This window comes from Phalacrocorax carbo, chromosome 2 (genome assembly GCF_963921805.1).
Source record: "Phalacrocorax carbo chromosome 2, bPhaCar2.1, whole genome shotgun sequence".
Lineage (NCBI taxonomy): Eukaryota > Metazoa > Chordata > Aves > Suliformes > Phalacrocoracidae > Phalacrocorax > Phalacrocorax carbo.
Genome location: NC_087514.1, coordinates 168,069,820 through 168,082,708, shown reverse-complemented (window position 1 = coordinate 168,082,708; position 12,889 = coordinate 168,069,820). Strand labels below are relative to the sequence as shown.

General features: G+C 71.5%; 1 protein-coding gene across 3 annotated transcripts; it reads right to left on the bottom strand.

Moving 5' to 3' along the window:
• Window positions 1-63: 63 nt before the first annotated feature.
• Window positions 64-11,812, bottom strand: SLC4A2 (solute carrier family 4 member 2). 3 transcript variants are annotated; one of them, XM_064445294.1, is made up of 22 exons: window positions 11,263-11,812; window positions 8,296-8,464; window positions 7,983-8,218; window positions 7,695-7,807; window positions 7,321-7,547; window positions 6,410-6,546; window positions 6,027-6,207; window positions 5,805-5,940; window positions 5,445-5,628; window positions 5,210-5,324; window positions 4,894-5,078; window positions 4,582-4,795; window positions 4,254-4,475; window positions 3,898-4,046; window positions 3,484-3,678; window positions 3,172-3,405; window positions 2,962-3,051; window positions 2,454-2,620; window positions 1,922-2,175; window positions 1,401-1,570; window positions 942-1,115; window positions 64-801 (listed from the first exon to the last, which is right to left on the bottom strand). In XM_064445294.1, the coding sequence occupies exons 1-22, from the start codon at window positions 11,758-11,760 to the stop codon at window positions 721-723; spliced, it is 4,131 nt and encodes a 1,376-aa protein (XP_064301364.1). In that variant the 5' UTR covers window positions 11,761-11,812; the 3' UTR covers window positions 64-720. The 3 variants fall into 3 exon arrangements, with proteins under 3 accessions (XP_064301364.1, XP_064301363.1, XP_064301365.1); XM_064445293.1 differs by having other exon boundaries at window positions 7,695-7,819; window positions 11,263-11,810; XM_064445295.1 differs by lacking the exon at window positions 11,263-11,812 and adding an exon at window positions 9,234-9,257 and having other exon boundaries at window positions 7,695-7,819.
• Between the last annotated feature and the right edge of the window lie 1,077 nt (window positions 11,813-12,889).

Below are 12,889 nucleotides of genomic sequence, written 5' to 3'. Positions count from 1 at the left end.
ACAGCCCCTGCCCGGCCTGGCCTTGGCACAAGGCGACCCCCATGCCCCCCACCCCGGCAGCCCAGGGTGCAGAACCCCACCCTCGGCTGTCTGACCTGCAGGGGGACAGGCAGGCGTGGGCCCCCACCCCCCGCCCTGGCAGCGTGGGGCGCGTGGGATGCTGCTGCCTGCAGCCCTGCCCTCGCATGGCCGTAGCATGGGCAGGGCGGGCACGGGGCTGACCCCCTGCCCCCGCCTCAGCCACCTCGGCACCCCTCAGCCTGGCACGCTCATTATAAAGCTGGTTATTGCCATTGAAATTACTGTGTTGAATAAAACACGGTGGGATTGAGGAAGCAGCTGATTGTCTGGTGCGAGCCCAGGGCCTGGCTGGGGGCTGCGGAGGGGCTGGGGCAGGGCCAGGACCTGCAGCTCTGCTGGAGGGTGACCGGGGGGGCTCTGCCCCATGGCATGGTCAGGACATGCCCGAGGGGGACTGAAGGCACAGCCCAGCTCTGTACCGTACAGGAGGGGTGTGGGGGGGGTCCCCGGCGGGGCAAGGCTGCGGGCCGGCATCTCTTTGGCAGGTGTCCCCCAAAAGGCACGGGGAGCATGCGGTGCCCGTCCCCGCTGGGCACGGCTGCGCAGCCGCTGCCCCCGTCCCCGCGCAGGGCGGCAGCACGGGGGGGCCTGGCCGTGCCCGGCCCCGCAGCCGCAGGCAGCGCGCTGGCTGGCACGCCGTCACACCGGCATCGGCATTTCGTTGTACTCGTCCACGCCTTCCCGCTCGTCTAAGATGGGCTCGGCCTCGTCTGCGTCCAGCTGCGGGGAGGGGGCAGCTGAGCAGGCAGCGAGGGGGGTTCCCCTGCCTCGCTGCCCACCCGCGTGGGTCCAGCCGTCACGGCCCACGGCCCCAGGCACGAGGGGCGCTGCCGGCCGTAGGACACGGAGCAGGTACTTACACACTTCATCTCACGGTCGGTGAAGATGCGGCTGAGCAGGCACATGCGGAGTGGCACCGTGAGGATGAGGATGAAGGGGAAGGCCAGGGAGGCCACCGTGGACATGACGGCCCAGAGCACGGCCAGACACGCCAGCTGCAGCCCAGTGAAGAGGTGCATGCGCAGCGTGCGCACCTGCGTGGGGACGGGCGTCGGTGCTGGGGGCACGCGCGTGCTGGACCCCTCCCAGCCCAGGTGCAGCCTGCCCCCGGCCGTACACCCCCCCCGACCCCCAGGGCACAGCGCCCACAGCCCCGCCAGGGTCTGCCCTCCCCGGAGGAACTGCCCTGACCCCCTAAAACAAGGCTCTGCAGAGTCCGTTCCACAGACACCCAGCTGCCCCAAGCCCAAGGGTGCCCCAGGCTGGCTGCTGCCCCAGATGAGGCTCCACCCCCCTGGGACCCCCCCACCCCCTCCCACCTTTTTGACGTAGGTGACATCAGGGTGGTGCTTGGGGGGCATCAGCAGCAGCTGCAGGCGCTCGTAGAACTGGATGCCGTTGAGGGAGGTGACGCCCATGTAGAGGAAGATCCCAAAGAGCACGGCCAGCGGGATCTGCTGCAGCAGCTTCCCGATGACGATGGACAGGCCTGGGCCAGAGCGGGGTCAGCTGTGGTGCCCGGGGAGTGGGCGCCCAGAGCCCCAGCTGGGGCCAGGGCTCACAGCAGCTCCCCCTTGCCCCACCCCACACCTCCCTGCCCGGTCACCTCCCATGCTTGGGGAGGGTCCTGCATCACTCGTGTCCATGTGGGACAGGGCAGCCACGCCAATTTGGCCGGGGCTTGGGGCACCCCAAGCTCTTGTGGGCCCAGCCCCCCGCACCCCACCCGCGATGCTGCTCCCTGCACTGCCGCAGCTCCCCAGGGCTGCCCGACCCCCCCCATGGCCATGCAGGATGGAGCAACTGGCGGGGGACCCACAGCAGGCAGGGCTGCACCTACCGACAAGCACAGCCACCAGCAGCCCAGTGACCCGCTGCTCCTTCACCTCCTGGATCTTGGGCTTGTCCCCGGGCGCCACAGCCTTGCTCATGATGGTGAGGGCGTTGGCGTGCGTGACAGAGCGCACCGTGGCCGCGGCGAGCCATGGCAGCCCGAAGAGCGCGAAGAAGCCACCCATGGCCACGATGAGCAGGAGGTCAAGGTGGAACCCAGAGCCCTTCTGCAGCATCCGCTCCTTCTTGCTGATGATCAGCCTGGGCACAAGGGCAGACCGTCGGCACAGCCTGACCGGGGCTTGGCACGGCAAAGCGTGGCACGGCTCAGCCTGGCACGGCACGGCGCAGCTCAGCATGGCACAGCACAGCTTGGCACGGCTCAGCCTGGCACAGCCTGGCTCGGCACAGCTCGGCACAGCTCAGCATTGCACGGCATGGTACAGCACAGCTTGGCACAGCTCGCCATGGCACACCCCGCCCCACTCGCGCCCCGCGCGGCCCTGCTGAGCCCCCAAGCCCTGCCCCGCTGCACTCACGTAGTGATCTGTGTCTCCATGAAGATGAGGATGAAGACAAGGATGGCGGGGAGGCCGCTGGCCACCATCATCCAGACGGGGAAGTCGCTCTTCTTGCCCAGGGGGTTGATCACCCAGCCCCGCTTGTCTGGGGACGTCACCGAGAACCCGCTGGGCACACTCAGCTTCTGCAGGGAGGGGCGAGAAATGCTGGAGTGGGGGCACGGCTCTGCCCCCTGGTGCGCAGCTCCCCCAGAGCGAGGGGTGCCATGGGGTGCAGGGTGAGCCACAGAGGCACCGGGACCCACTGCAGCCAGACTCAAAGGGCTCCCAGCAATGCGGGGAGAGGAAGGGCACCGGGAGCCAGGGGCGGCCGAGCACCGCAGCAGCCGTGGCAGGGACCGGCAGTGCCACGCGTGCTGGGAGCAGCCGACCTGCAGCCGGGATGGCAGCAGGCAAGAGGGACCGGGGCCCCGCAGGAGGGTGTGGGGTGTGGGGTCCTGGCTGGGGGCGTTGGTTGGGTGCTGACCTGCGTGTAGGTGTCCTGGATGCTGTAGTCCACCAGCACCATCACCAGGATGGCAATGGGTACCCCGAAGTCCCCGATGAGCCGCCGGATCTGCGGGAAGAGCAGCGTCAGCCTGGCCCCAGCCCCACCACCCGGCCCCCACCCCCAAAGCTGGGCTCACCCCAGGGCCCCACGCAGCGCCTGCGCCGCCGTCCCGCCTGCCCCACGCACCCGTCCGGGGAAGAACCGGCTGTTCTTGAACTTGCGCAGGAAGAAGGCGATGAAGAAGGTGCCGGCCATGAGCACCAGCGAGAGCAGCGCCGTGTTGGGCAGCCCCGTCATCTTGGCTGCGGCGCGGCCGGCCGTGCCGTTGGCCGGGGCCGTGCTGCTGTTCCTCCACGCCTCTGCGTCCGCGCTGGTGCCGTTCGCCTGCAGGCAGCTGTGCAGGGGGTGCTCCTGGAAGATCTGCAGCAGCGCGATGCTCAGGCCGGTCCTGCCTGTCCCCACCCTGCTGCCTCCCTGGCCCTGGTCCCATCGTCTCACCTTGGCCAGCTTGGAGAAGGTCTCGTAGATGAAGATGAGGGAGATGAGGAAGGCAAAGATCTCCTGGGTGAAGCGGGAGACGAAGCGCACCAGAAAGCTGCCCTCAAAGGCCACCATGACCAGCACGATGAGGATGAGCCAGAAGCCGATCCAGACGCGCCCCACCAGGTACTCCAGCTCGTTGGACGTGCAGAACTGCCGGTGCCACGTGGACAGACAGACGGAGGGACAGGCAGAGAGACAGGCAGGTGTCAGCAAGACGGATGGCTGCAGGGTGGAGCAGAGCCCCGGGCAGTGGAGCAGAGCCCCAGGCAGTGGAGCAGGGAGGGCTCTGGCAGGATCAGTGGCGCCACTGGGGGGATGCCTGCCCCATACCGGGGACACCTGCCCTCCCGCCCCAGCCCACACTCTCACCGTGAAGAAAGCCTCCTCGAAGACGAGCAGGGGCCCCGAGAAGCCGATGATGAGCAGGGGCTGGGCGCCCAGCAGGCAGAAAAGCACGCCCTGCAGCGACGTGGAGATGATCAGCTCAGACACCCCGATCAGGCCCTGCGTCTTCTCCCCTGTGGGCAGGACAGGCTCAGGCACACCCGGCGGGACGGGAGCCTTCGTCCCCGGCATCGCAGCCGATGGCCCCGGGCCCTGGCAGCTCCTACCTGCTCCCTCCTGCAGTGCACACACGGGGCGGCACACAGCACCCACGCTCGCAGTGCCCCCGCGAGTGCCCTGCCCCGGCCCACCCCGGCAGCGCCGTGCCCCCCAGCACTCACCCAGCAGCCCTCCGAAGGTAATGGCTGGTGACAGCGCAGCGAAGTAGATGAAGATGACGGCCGCGATGCACTGGGGGCTCAGCGCATCCCTGAAGTCGCTCAGGTACTTGGGGTACCGCCGCCGCACGTCCCGGATCAGCCCCCCAAAGGGCCGGCCCGTGCGCCGCAGGGGGTCGTCCTCCTCCTCACCCTCGCCCTCCACCACCTTCAGCTTTAGCAGCGCTGTGCCCCGCGGACAGACGGACGGACGGACAGTGAGACCCTGCCAGCCAGGTGCCCTCACCCAGAGCCTGCCCCAAACCCGCCCCACTCCCGGCCCCACCGGCACCTTTCTCCTCGGGGGACTTGGGCTCCAGCAGCAGCCGCCGCTCCTGCTCCTCCCTCTTCTTCAGCATCTCGCGCTGGAAGTGGGCGACGCTGCACAGCAGCTCCTCGCCCTGCACCTCGGAGGGCGGCAGCACCACGCTGCAGTCCAGGAACTCGTTGATGGCGTTGAGGAGGTCGTGGCGGTCGTCGGCCAGGTACGCGGCCTCGTGGAATTGCTGGCGGGGAGGCAGCGGAGTCAGGTCGCCCGTCCGGGGCACCACAGGGCCCCGAGCCCGGCCGCAGGGCACGGCCCCGGCAGGGACACGGTGCTCACCTTGTCGGACATGAGGGTGGAGATGGAGCGCCCGATCTCATGGTAGTCCATGTGGGTGCTGCTGGGCCCCAGCAGCACGAAGAGGAACCGCACGGGGACGGGCACCTCCAGCACCGAGTCCAGCTCCACCGCCTCCTGCAGCCGCACGAAGGCCATGGTGGGCTGGTCCAGGAACTCCACGCAGCCTGCGGGGGCACAGGGGGTCACTGCTGGGCTCACGGGGTCTCCGCAGGGCACAGACGGTCACCGCAGGAGCCTGGCATGTGGTCCCCCATCCCCACACCCACCCTGCCGCCTCCCCGCCACCCCTCCGTACCCACAAGCACCACCGTGGCCTCAGCGTTGTCCGGGATCTTCTCCAGCAGCTTCAGCTCGTGCTTGGACTTGGAGCGAGTGATGCCGGCCGGGGGCGTGGGAGTGAGGACCTCCCTCTGCGGGGACAGAGCTGGGGTCAGGCCCCCTCCCGAGGATGAGGAGCAGTGGCAGGCTGGGAGGAAGGCACGGGCAGAGGGCTGGGGACAGCGTGGCACGGACGCGGGAGCCGGGCTCACCTCCCGCTCCACGTCGACCCGCACGTCGTGCTCCACGGCGTGGCCGGCGATGAGGGGCTCCGTGACGGCCGGCTCACTGCCCTCGGCCACGTGGTTGGTGCTGTGGTGGTGCACGAGCAGGGAGCCCAGGCTGCCGGCCGAGATGTTTCGGGGGAAGGAGAAGTCCTTCTCATCGCTCGGGTGGCTGTGGGACAAAGCCAGGGCTGACCATGGCAGCACGATGGGAGAGCAGCTGGCAGCTTGGCACAGCCACCCCGCCGCACGCTGCACACCAGTGATCCCAGGACAGCACTGTCCCACAGCTGTGGGGAGCAGGGCCCGGCGGAGGGGGGGCTGCGGGTCGCTGCCCCTCGTGCTCACCTGTGCTTGAGCAGCAGCGCCCGCAGCACGTTGGCACGGTCCTCGGCCCGGATCTGGTCGGTGATGACCATCTGCTCCACCACCTGGTGAGCCACCCCCGGCAGCGTCTTCTGGTCCAGGTCGAGGAGCACGGCCCCTGGGTGAGGGAGATGGGGGCTGAGGCGAGCAGGGCCAGGGACCCTCCCCTGCCCGGGCCCCCTGGGGCCGTCCCTGCTTCCCTACCGTGGGATAGGGTCTTGCGTAGCTCCAGGAGGCTGCGGAAGGACAGGGAGGCCACGTGGGGCTTGCCCCAGCGGTCCGTCTCTTCCTCCACATCCTCCTCAAACTTGATCCAGCGTGCCGTCTCCTTCCACTGCAGCTCCTGGTTCTTGTCCAGCACCAGCTCGTTCAGCTCCACGAACACCTGCCGGCACGGCCGGGTCAGCGCTGGGACAGTGGGGACCCCCCTGTGGGGATGGGGCCATGCACAGGCAGCCCCCCCCTGCAGTGCCCCAGGCAAGATGCGCCCACCCAGCCGCTCCCCTGGTCCTGCGCCACGCTCCGACTCCTCTGCTGCGCTGGGACCCCCAGCCTCACCAGCCCCCCCGGGCACCGGGACCCCCCACCTCATGGGGCTGCCGGTCCTGCTTGCGGTGCCGCGTGCTGGGCTCCTTGTGGTCCTTGCTGACGTGGACCACCTGCGCCTTGGCGCTCTTCCGGACGAGGTGCCGGCGCACCCCCGGCACATCCTCGAAGCGGTGACCTGCCGGAGACAGGGAGGACCGCGATGGTGGTGGGTGGGCGACCTGTGGAGCTCACAGCCCTGCGCCCCGGGGGGATGCCGAGCCCCGGCACCGGGAAGCCCGGGGAAGCCATGGGCTGGCAGCCTGCCCGGGGCAGCTCGGAGCAGAGGGACCCAAGCTGGGGCTGGGCAAGGACCATCACAGCCCTGGGGTCTGTGAGCGGGGCAGGGCAGCACTCAGCGGGGCGGGGGGAACACAAGATCTGCGTGCTGGCAAGTGCTGCGGCACCGGGGGGGTCACCCGTTGGCTGCTCCTCCAGCGCCACAGCTGGAGGTGACGAGCAGGAGCTGAGGTGGCTCCTCACGCCGGGGTCACCCACGGCCCCCATGCCAAGGGCTGCGTGTGCCCGTCAGCACACAGCTCCGCTGCGGGGAGCGCTCCCCGGGGAGCTCTGAGGCACCACCCACCGCCCTGGGAGTCCCTGAGCTGCAAATCGCCAGGGGCTGGCGAGCACCCAGGAGAGGCACCACCACCGCCTCCGGCTCCAGCCGCCCCGGGGGAACCGGCTCCTGGCTGCGCTCCATGCGGGCGCAGACCTTGCCCATCCCCGGCGCCCTGGGAAGGGGTCCCCTGCGGCCATACCCAGCACCCGGAGCGGAGCCAGAGCCTGCGCCCAGCCCGGCTCTGCTACAGCCGGGGTGACCCTGCTCATCCCAGCGCATGGCTCGGCTCCTGCCGTGCCGATGGTGTGCTGCGAGCACAGCCCCCCACGGCGCAGGGTGCTCCCCACTCACTTTTCATGTAGTCCAGGTCGGCCGAGGCCAGCGTCTGGGCCTCCGACTCGTCTGTCGGCATCTTCTGGTACTGGGCCTGCTCCACGCCCGTCATGCTGCCGATCCGCCGCCGCTCGTGCAGGTTGTAGCTGCGGTGCCCCAGCTGCGACTTGGGAACGGGGCGACCGGGGGAGCCAGCCTCGGCACCGGCCGCTCCCTCCGCCGAACCTCCCTCCTCCACGTCGGGGCTGCGAGGCAGGCGCCCATCTCAGAGGTGAGCCCCAGCTCTGCCCCACAGCAGGGCCATGGGGCAGCCGGAGGGGGCTGCCTGCCCCAGGGAGCCCCGGCCAAGCCCCAGGTGAGCCCCAGCGCTGCCAGCCCCAGCCCCTGCTCACCTGCCTGCCCGGGCTTCCCTGGGGGACGTGGACCCACGGGGCTGCGGGGGGGAGCCGGGCAGCACGGTGGGGGCCACCGGCTCCTCTCCCGGACGGTCCATCACCTCATCCTCCTGCAGGAAGAACTGAGACGGGGCATGGGAAAAAACAGCTGCCGTGGAGCCGTGTACCCCGGCCGCAGGGGCCACCAGCTCCGGCTCCCAGTGCCCCGGCTGTGCCCAGCGCCCGCCCAGAGACCCCCCAGAGCAGGGGGCACAGCATTGCCCCCGCACCCAGCCCTGCCCTCACCTGCACTGCCTCGGGCGGGCCGGGCTGCAGGAGCTCCTCTGCCGACCGCTCCGTCTCCGTGTCGCACGCCTCATCCTCATCCTCTTCGGCCTCCTCGATGGTGGGGTTCTCGCCAGGGACTGAGGCACGGCGGTGCTTCTTTTTGCCCTTTTTCGGCACCCCCTTCTTGCGGCGGGTGTCGGAGGGCAGGTGTGTGGAGAGCGGGTGGTGGATGTGGTGGGACGACTGGCGGTGGTCTGCGGAGGGGCAGGGCGGGGTTGGCGCCCTGCCTGACTGCCCCCCGCCCGCCCACCGCCCCCTGGGCCCCACTCACACTCGAAGTCCTCCTCGCTGTAGCTGCGCCCAGCCTCCTCCACGTTGCGGGGGTGCGTGTCACACAGGATCTCCTCAAAGCGCTCTACGCCCAGCGCCTTGTTCAGGTCCTTCTCCTCCTCCTCCTCCCCAAATGCGGGCGAGCTGGCGCCCAGCGCCTCCTGCTCGGGCTGTGGGCCGGCAGCGGGGCTGAGCGGGCACTGGGCACTGCCGATGGCCCCCAGCATGCCCCAGTCACGCAGCCCCACAGGGGGGCACCCCGGACAACAGCTCTCTGGGGTCCCCAAAGGCCCTGCGCCCAAGGGACACACATACCCCGGCACACCGTGGGCTGCCCCCCTGGGCTGGGTGCCCACCGTGCCATTTGCACCCAGCGTACGCCGCACCCCCCAGCCTCGGCGCTGCGCTCCAGTGCCGTGCTCCCCCCACACGTACCCCAGCACCCCAGCGCAGCCTGACCCAGCATCCCCAGCGCCGTGCCCTGCTGCCGCGCTCTGCCCATGTACCCCGGTACCCCCAGTGCCCTGCACCCCAGTGCGGCCCCAGTCAGCATCCCTGGTGCCGCGCTCCCCGCACACGTGTCCCAGTCAGCCCCGACCCGGCACCCCCAGTGCCGTGTCCCCACTGCGCACCCCAGACCCCCGCACCTGCGGTGCCCCCGGTGCCGTGCCCCCGTCCCAGCGGTGCCGGTGCGCCCCAGCTGTGGATGCTGGGGTGCAGGGGGTGGACTCCTGGGCTGGGGGGAGGGGGGGCGAGGGGGCTGCGGGGCTGCCGGAGGTGGAGAGGGGGTACAGGGGTGCAGGCTGTGGGTGCAGGAGGGGTGCAGGGCTGCATGGGGGGTGGGAGGTGCGGGGCTGGGGGGTGCAGAGCTGCATGGGGGGGCTGGGGGGGGGGCGTGCAGGGCTGGGGGGGGGCGCGTGCCCGGCCGGCCGGTCCTACCTGAGTCATGGCGGAGCCGCGCTCCCGCCGCAGCTCCCGCAGCGCTTTATCGGGGCGGCGCGGCCCGGCCCGGCCGGGGATGGGGGCGGCGGGGGGCGGGGGGCGGGGGGCGGCGGCTCCTTCCCCGGCCTCGCCAAATATTGACGGAGCCGCCCCGCGCCCGCCTCAAGGTGACAGCGGCCCGCAGAGGGCACCGGCTGCGCCCGCAGCATCGGGCTGCGCCGGCCCCCCCGGCACGCACCGGCCCCCCGGCACGCACCGGCCCCCCGGCACGCACCGGCCCCCCGGCCCCGCACCGGCCCCGCACCGACCCCCCCGGCACGCACCGGCCCCCCGGGAATGCACCGACCCCCCGGCACGCACCGGCCCCCCGGCCCCGCACCGGCCCCCCCGGCCCCGCACCGGCCCCCCCGGCCCCGCACCGACCCCCCCGGCCCCGCACCGGCCCCCCGGCACGCACCGGCCCCCCCGGCACGCACCGGCCCCCCGGGAATGCACCGAGCCCCCCGGCACCGCACTGGCCCCTCGGGAATGCACGGCCCCCCCAGCATGCACACACCCCCCCGCCAGTGATGCACGGGGGCCCCCCAGGAACGCACCGGCTCTGCTCGCGGCCGCACGGCGACCCCCCGGTGCGCGCTGCCCCCCCCCCTCCCCGGTGCTGCACGGGTCGGGTCGCGTCACCACCCCCCCAGTAATGCACGGCTTCCCCCCTCCCTGTAAAGCCCCCTCCCGGTAAGGCAGAAGCTTTGCGCCCCCCCCCCGGCCCCTGCTGGGGCTGCACTGCCGACACCCCCCGCCGCGGCCCCCCCAGACCTGCCCGCAGTGCAGTGCTCAGCCCGGGGGGAGGGTACCTTCCCCACCACCCCCAGTGACCCCCGGGATGAGGCAGGTCCCGACCCCCGGAGGGGGGGCGTGGGAATGGGGGCACCGGGAGGAGGGGGATGGGGAGGACGGTGCTGCCCAGACACAGCAGGGAGCCTGGGGGAGGACAGGGCACCCCAGGCACCGACCCCTGCTGGGGTGGCGGGTGCTGGGCTCTGCCTGCTGGGACCCCCGGGCTGTGGTGGTGGGGGCTGCCGGCCTCCTGGGGACAGGCCGGCACCCTGAGTCGATGCCCCGTGGCATGTGCCCAGCCAGGGCTGTGCCACAGCCCCCCCAGCCTGGCACATCCCGGCCCAGACACCATGTCCTCAGGCAGAGCCATGGGCCCCTGGCAGAGACCCCAAAGCGCTAGGCCCTGCATGGGACGGGGTACCACAGTGGGGGTGACGGGACGGGCAGACCCACGCCGTCCCATCACACCCACAACCCTACGGCATCAAGGCTGCCATATGACAACAGCAGCGTCAGGCCATGTCCTCTGCCCACATCCCCCTGCTCCCACCATGTCCCTTCCACCGCCCCAGCGACCCCTCGGCCCTCCCAGACCATCCGGCCACAGCTCAGTGGCCGCAGCGCGGTGCCCCACAAACCCACCGCTCTCCATCCTCCAGCCCTGGCCGCGCCCCGGCGGCTCCCACGGCACCTGCCGAGGCGGGCCCTGCCGGCCCCCAAACCCCTGTGCCCCAACCCCTCCGCACCCCTGCGCCCTGACCCCAGGGTCCTGCCAGCCCCAGGATGACCTTGGAGTCCCCACCTGCTGCCCACACCGTTACCATGCCGCACGCCCCTGCCTCCCCCATGGCCCGGCTCCTCCAGTGTGCTGACCCTGCCCATGGTGACCCCCAGGACCCCATCACCGAACCTGCCTCATTCCTGGCCCAGCGTGGCCGAGCAACCGCATCCCCACGCGTGCCGCAGCCGGGGGACCCAGCCAGGGCTCAGTGGGGCTGAGCCGCTCCCGAGCCAGCGCCCCATCCCAGGGCGATGCCCACGTCCCCAGCACGCTCCTAGAGCCCACGGGGCACCCGCGGCTCCACCGGGCCCGGCTTCGGCCCCAGGACAGGCGGAGACGGGTGCCCTTGGCTGGGTGCCAGGGGGACGCGGGAGCTGCCAGTGCGACGGTGTGGGCAAGGCTGCGGCTTACCCGGGTGCCCAGGAGGAAATCCATGGGTGGCGGAGCCGCGAGGAGGGGGCCGCAGGTCCCATCCCCAGTCACGTGCACGGCAACGGGGACTTGCCCAACAGCACCGGGCAGTCGCACAGTGCGACGCAAAGGGTTAATCATTAACTCCGCTGCCAGGCAGCCCCACGAACCCACACCACAGCCAGCTGTGCGGCGCTGGCGCTGCTGGCACCCTGCACCGCTGGGGCAGGCGAGCAGCACCGGCAGAGCCGGCGGCCCCGGCCCAGCACGCCCCGGCAGCACCTGCCTCCAGGGCACCCACCATGCCGGCACGGTCGGCTCAGCCTGCCCCACGGCTGTGCCATGCTGCTCTGCCAGCACGCTACAGCCCTGCCCCACAGCTGTGCCATGCTGCTCTGCCAGCACGCCACAGCCCTGCCCCACGGCTGTGCCATGCTGCTCTGCCAGCACGCCACAGCCCTGCCCCATGGCCACGGCGCAGCCTGGCGGGAGGGCCATGCTGCAGCACCCCTCGCCCAGCCAGGCAGCGACAGGGGGTGCAGCCCCACCGTCCCCCCGCAGCAGCCACAGGGCCGTGCCCACCGCGGCACTTACGCTCTGGAAGGCAGAGGAGACGATGTGGTGGATCTCGGAGGATACCTGGGAGTGGGTCATGGCGCTGGCGCGGCGCCCCGGGACGGCCGGCTTAGCCCTTCTCCTTCTCGCGGGGGCTCAGGGGACCGTGTCGGGGCAGCATAACCTGGGGACAAAGAGGGGTGCTCAGGGGCGCGGCCGGCGCTGCCCCAGCAGTGGTGATGCCCCAAGCACTGCACGGCTGCCAGCTGTCCCCTTCCCCTGGGCACCGGGTGCCGCTGCCGCCCCTGGGGCAGAGCCGCGGGCAGGGGGTCGAGGTCTGCCCCTCCTCGGCTGCCCCGGGGGGGAGGCGCGGGCAGGGCTGGCCCCAGGGCTGGCTCTGGGCTGGTTTGTCTTGGCCGCCGGTGGGAGCGGGAGAGCAGGGGCCAAGACAAACGCTGGGAGGGGAGTGGAGCCGGGGCAGCGGGATGGGACCCAGCCCCCCGGCGGGACCCCGGGCATGCACCCAGCCCCGTGGTGTGCAGGCAGGGAGCCAGACTCCGGGGCCACCAGCAGTGACTGCCTCCCCAGGCAGACACCCGGTGACTGACACCCCCCTAGCCCTGCGAGCCCCCCAGCACCCCCATCCCAGCCCCCCACACCTGCCCACCAGCCATCTTTGCCCCACACTTGCCCCTCGGCAGCTCCCCAGGAACCAGGCTGACCCCTCCGGCACCAGTGTGCGGGTTTATTGCCACGGGAGATGGCCCCACGTGACAGCGGGGACCGAGGAGGGTGGTGACGGATGACTGCGTCTCACATGGGTGGCTCACCATCACCATCCTCGTCACCATCACTGGCACCCCTCCCGCCACGCCGTCCCTGACCGGCACCCGGGGGTGCAAGCATGGTGGCAGCAGCCAGGCTCGAGCTGAGGCCGCGGCTCCTGGAGCCTGGCCGCGGCACCGGACTCTACCTTCCCCTAGGTTCGGCGCTGCTCAGCTCCGGCTGCTCCCTAATCCCCGCTCCCCATGCGGGGCCGGAGCCAGCACATCCACATTCCAAACGAGCGAGC

What these genes read in the sequence shown, in the direction of transcription:
- SLC4A2 (XM_064445293.1), bottom strand. Translation starts at nt 11,760, where the DNA reads ATGGCCCTCCCGCCAGGCTGCGCCGTGGCCATGGGGCAGGGCTGTGGC. An exon ending in GGGTCGACGTGGAGCGGGAG is followed by an intron (nt 5,325 to 5,444) that starts GTGAGCCCGGCT and finishes CTGTCCCCGCAG; the next exon opens with AGGGAGGTCCTCACTCCCAC. An exon ending in CCTTCTCCAAGCTGGCCAAG is followed by an intron (nt 3,406 to 3,483) that starts GTGAGACGATGG and finishes GCGCTGCTGCAG; the next exon opens with ATCTTCCAGGAGCACCCCCT.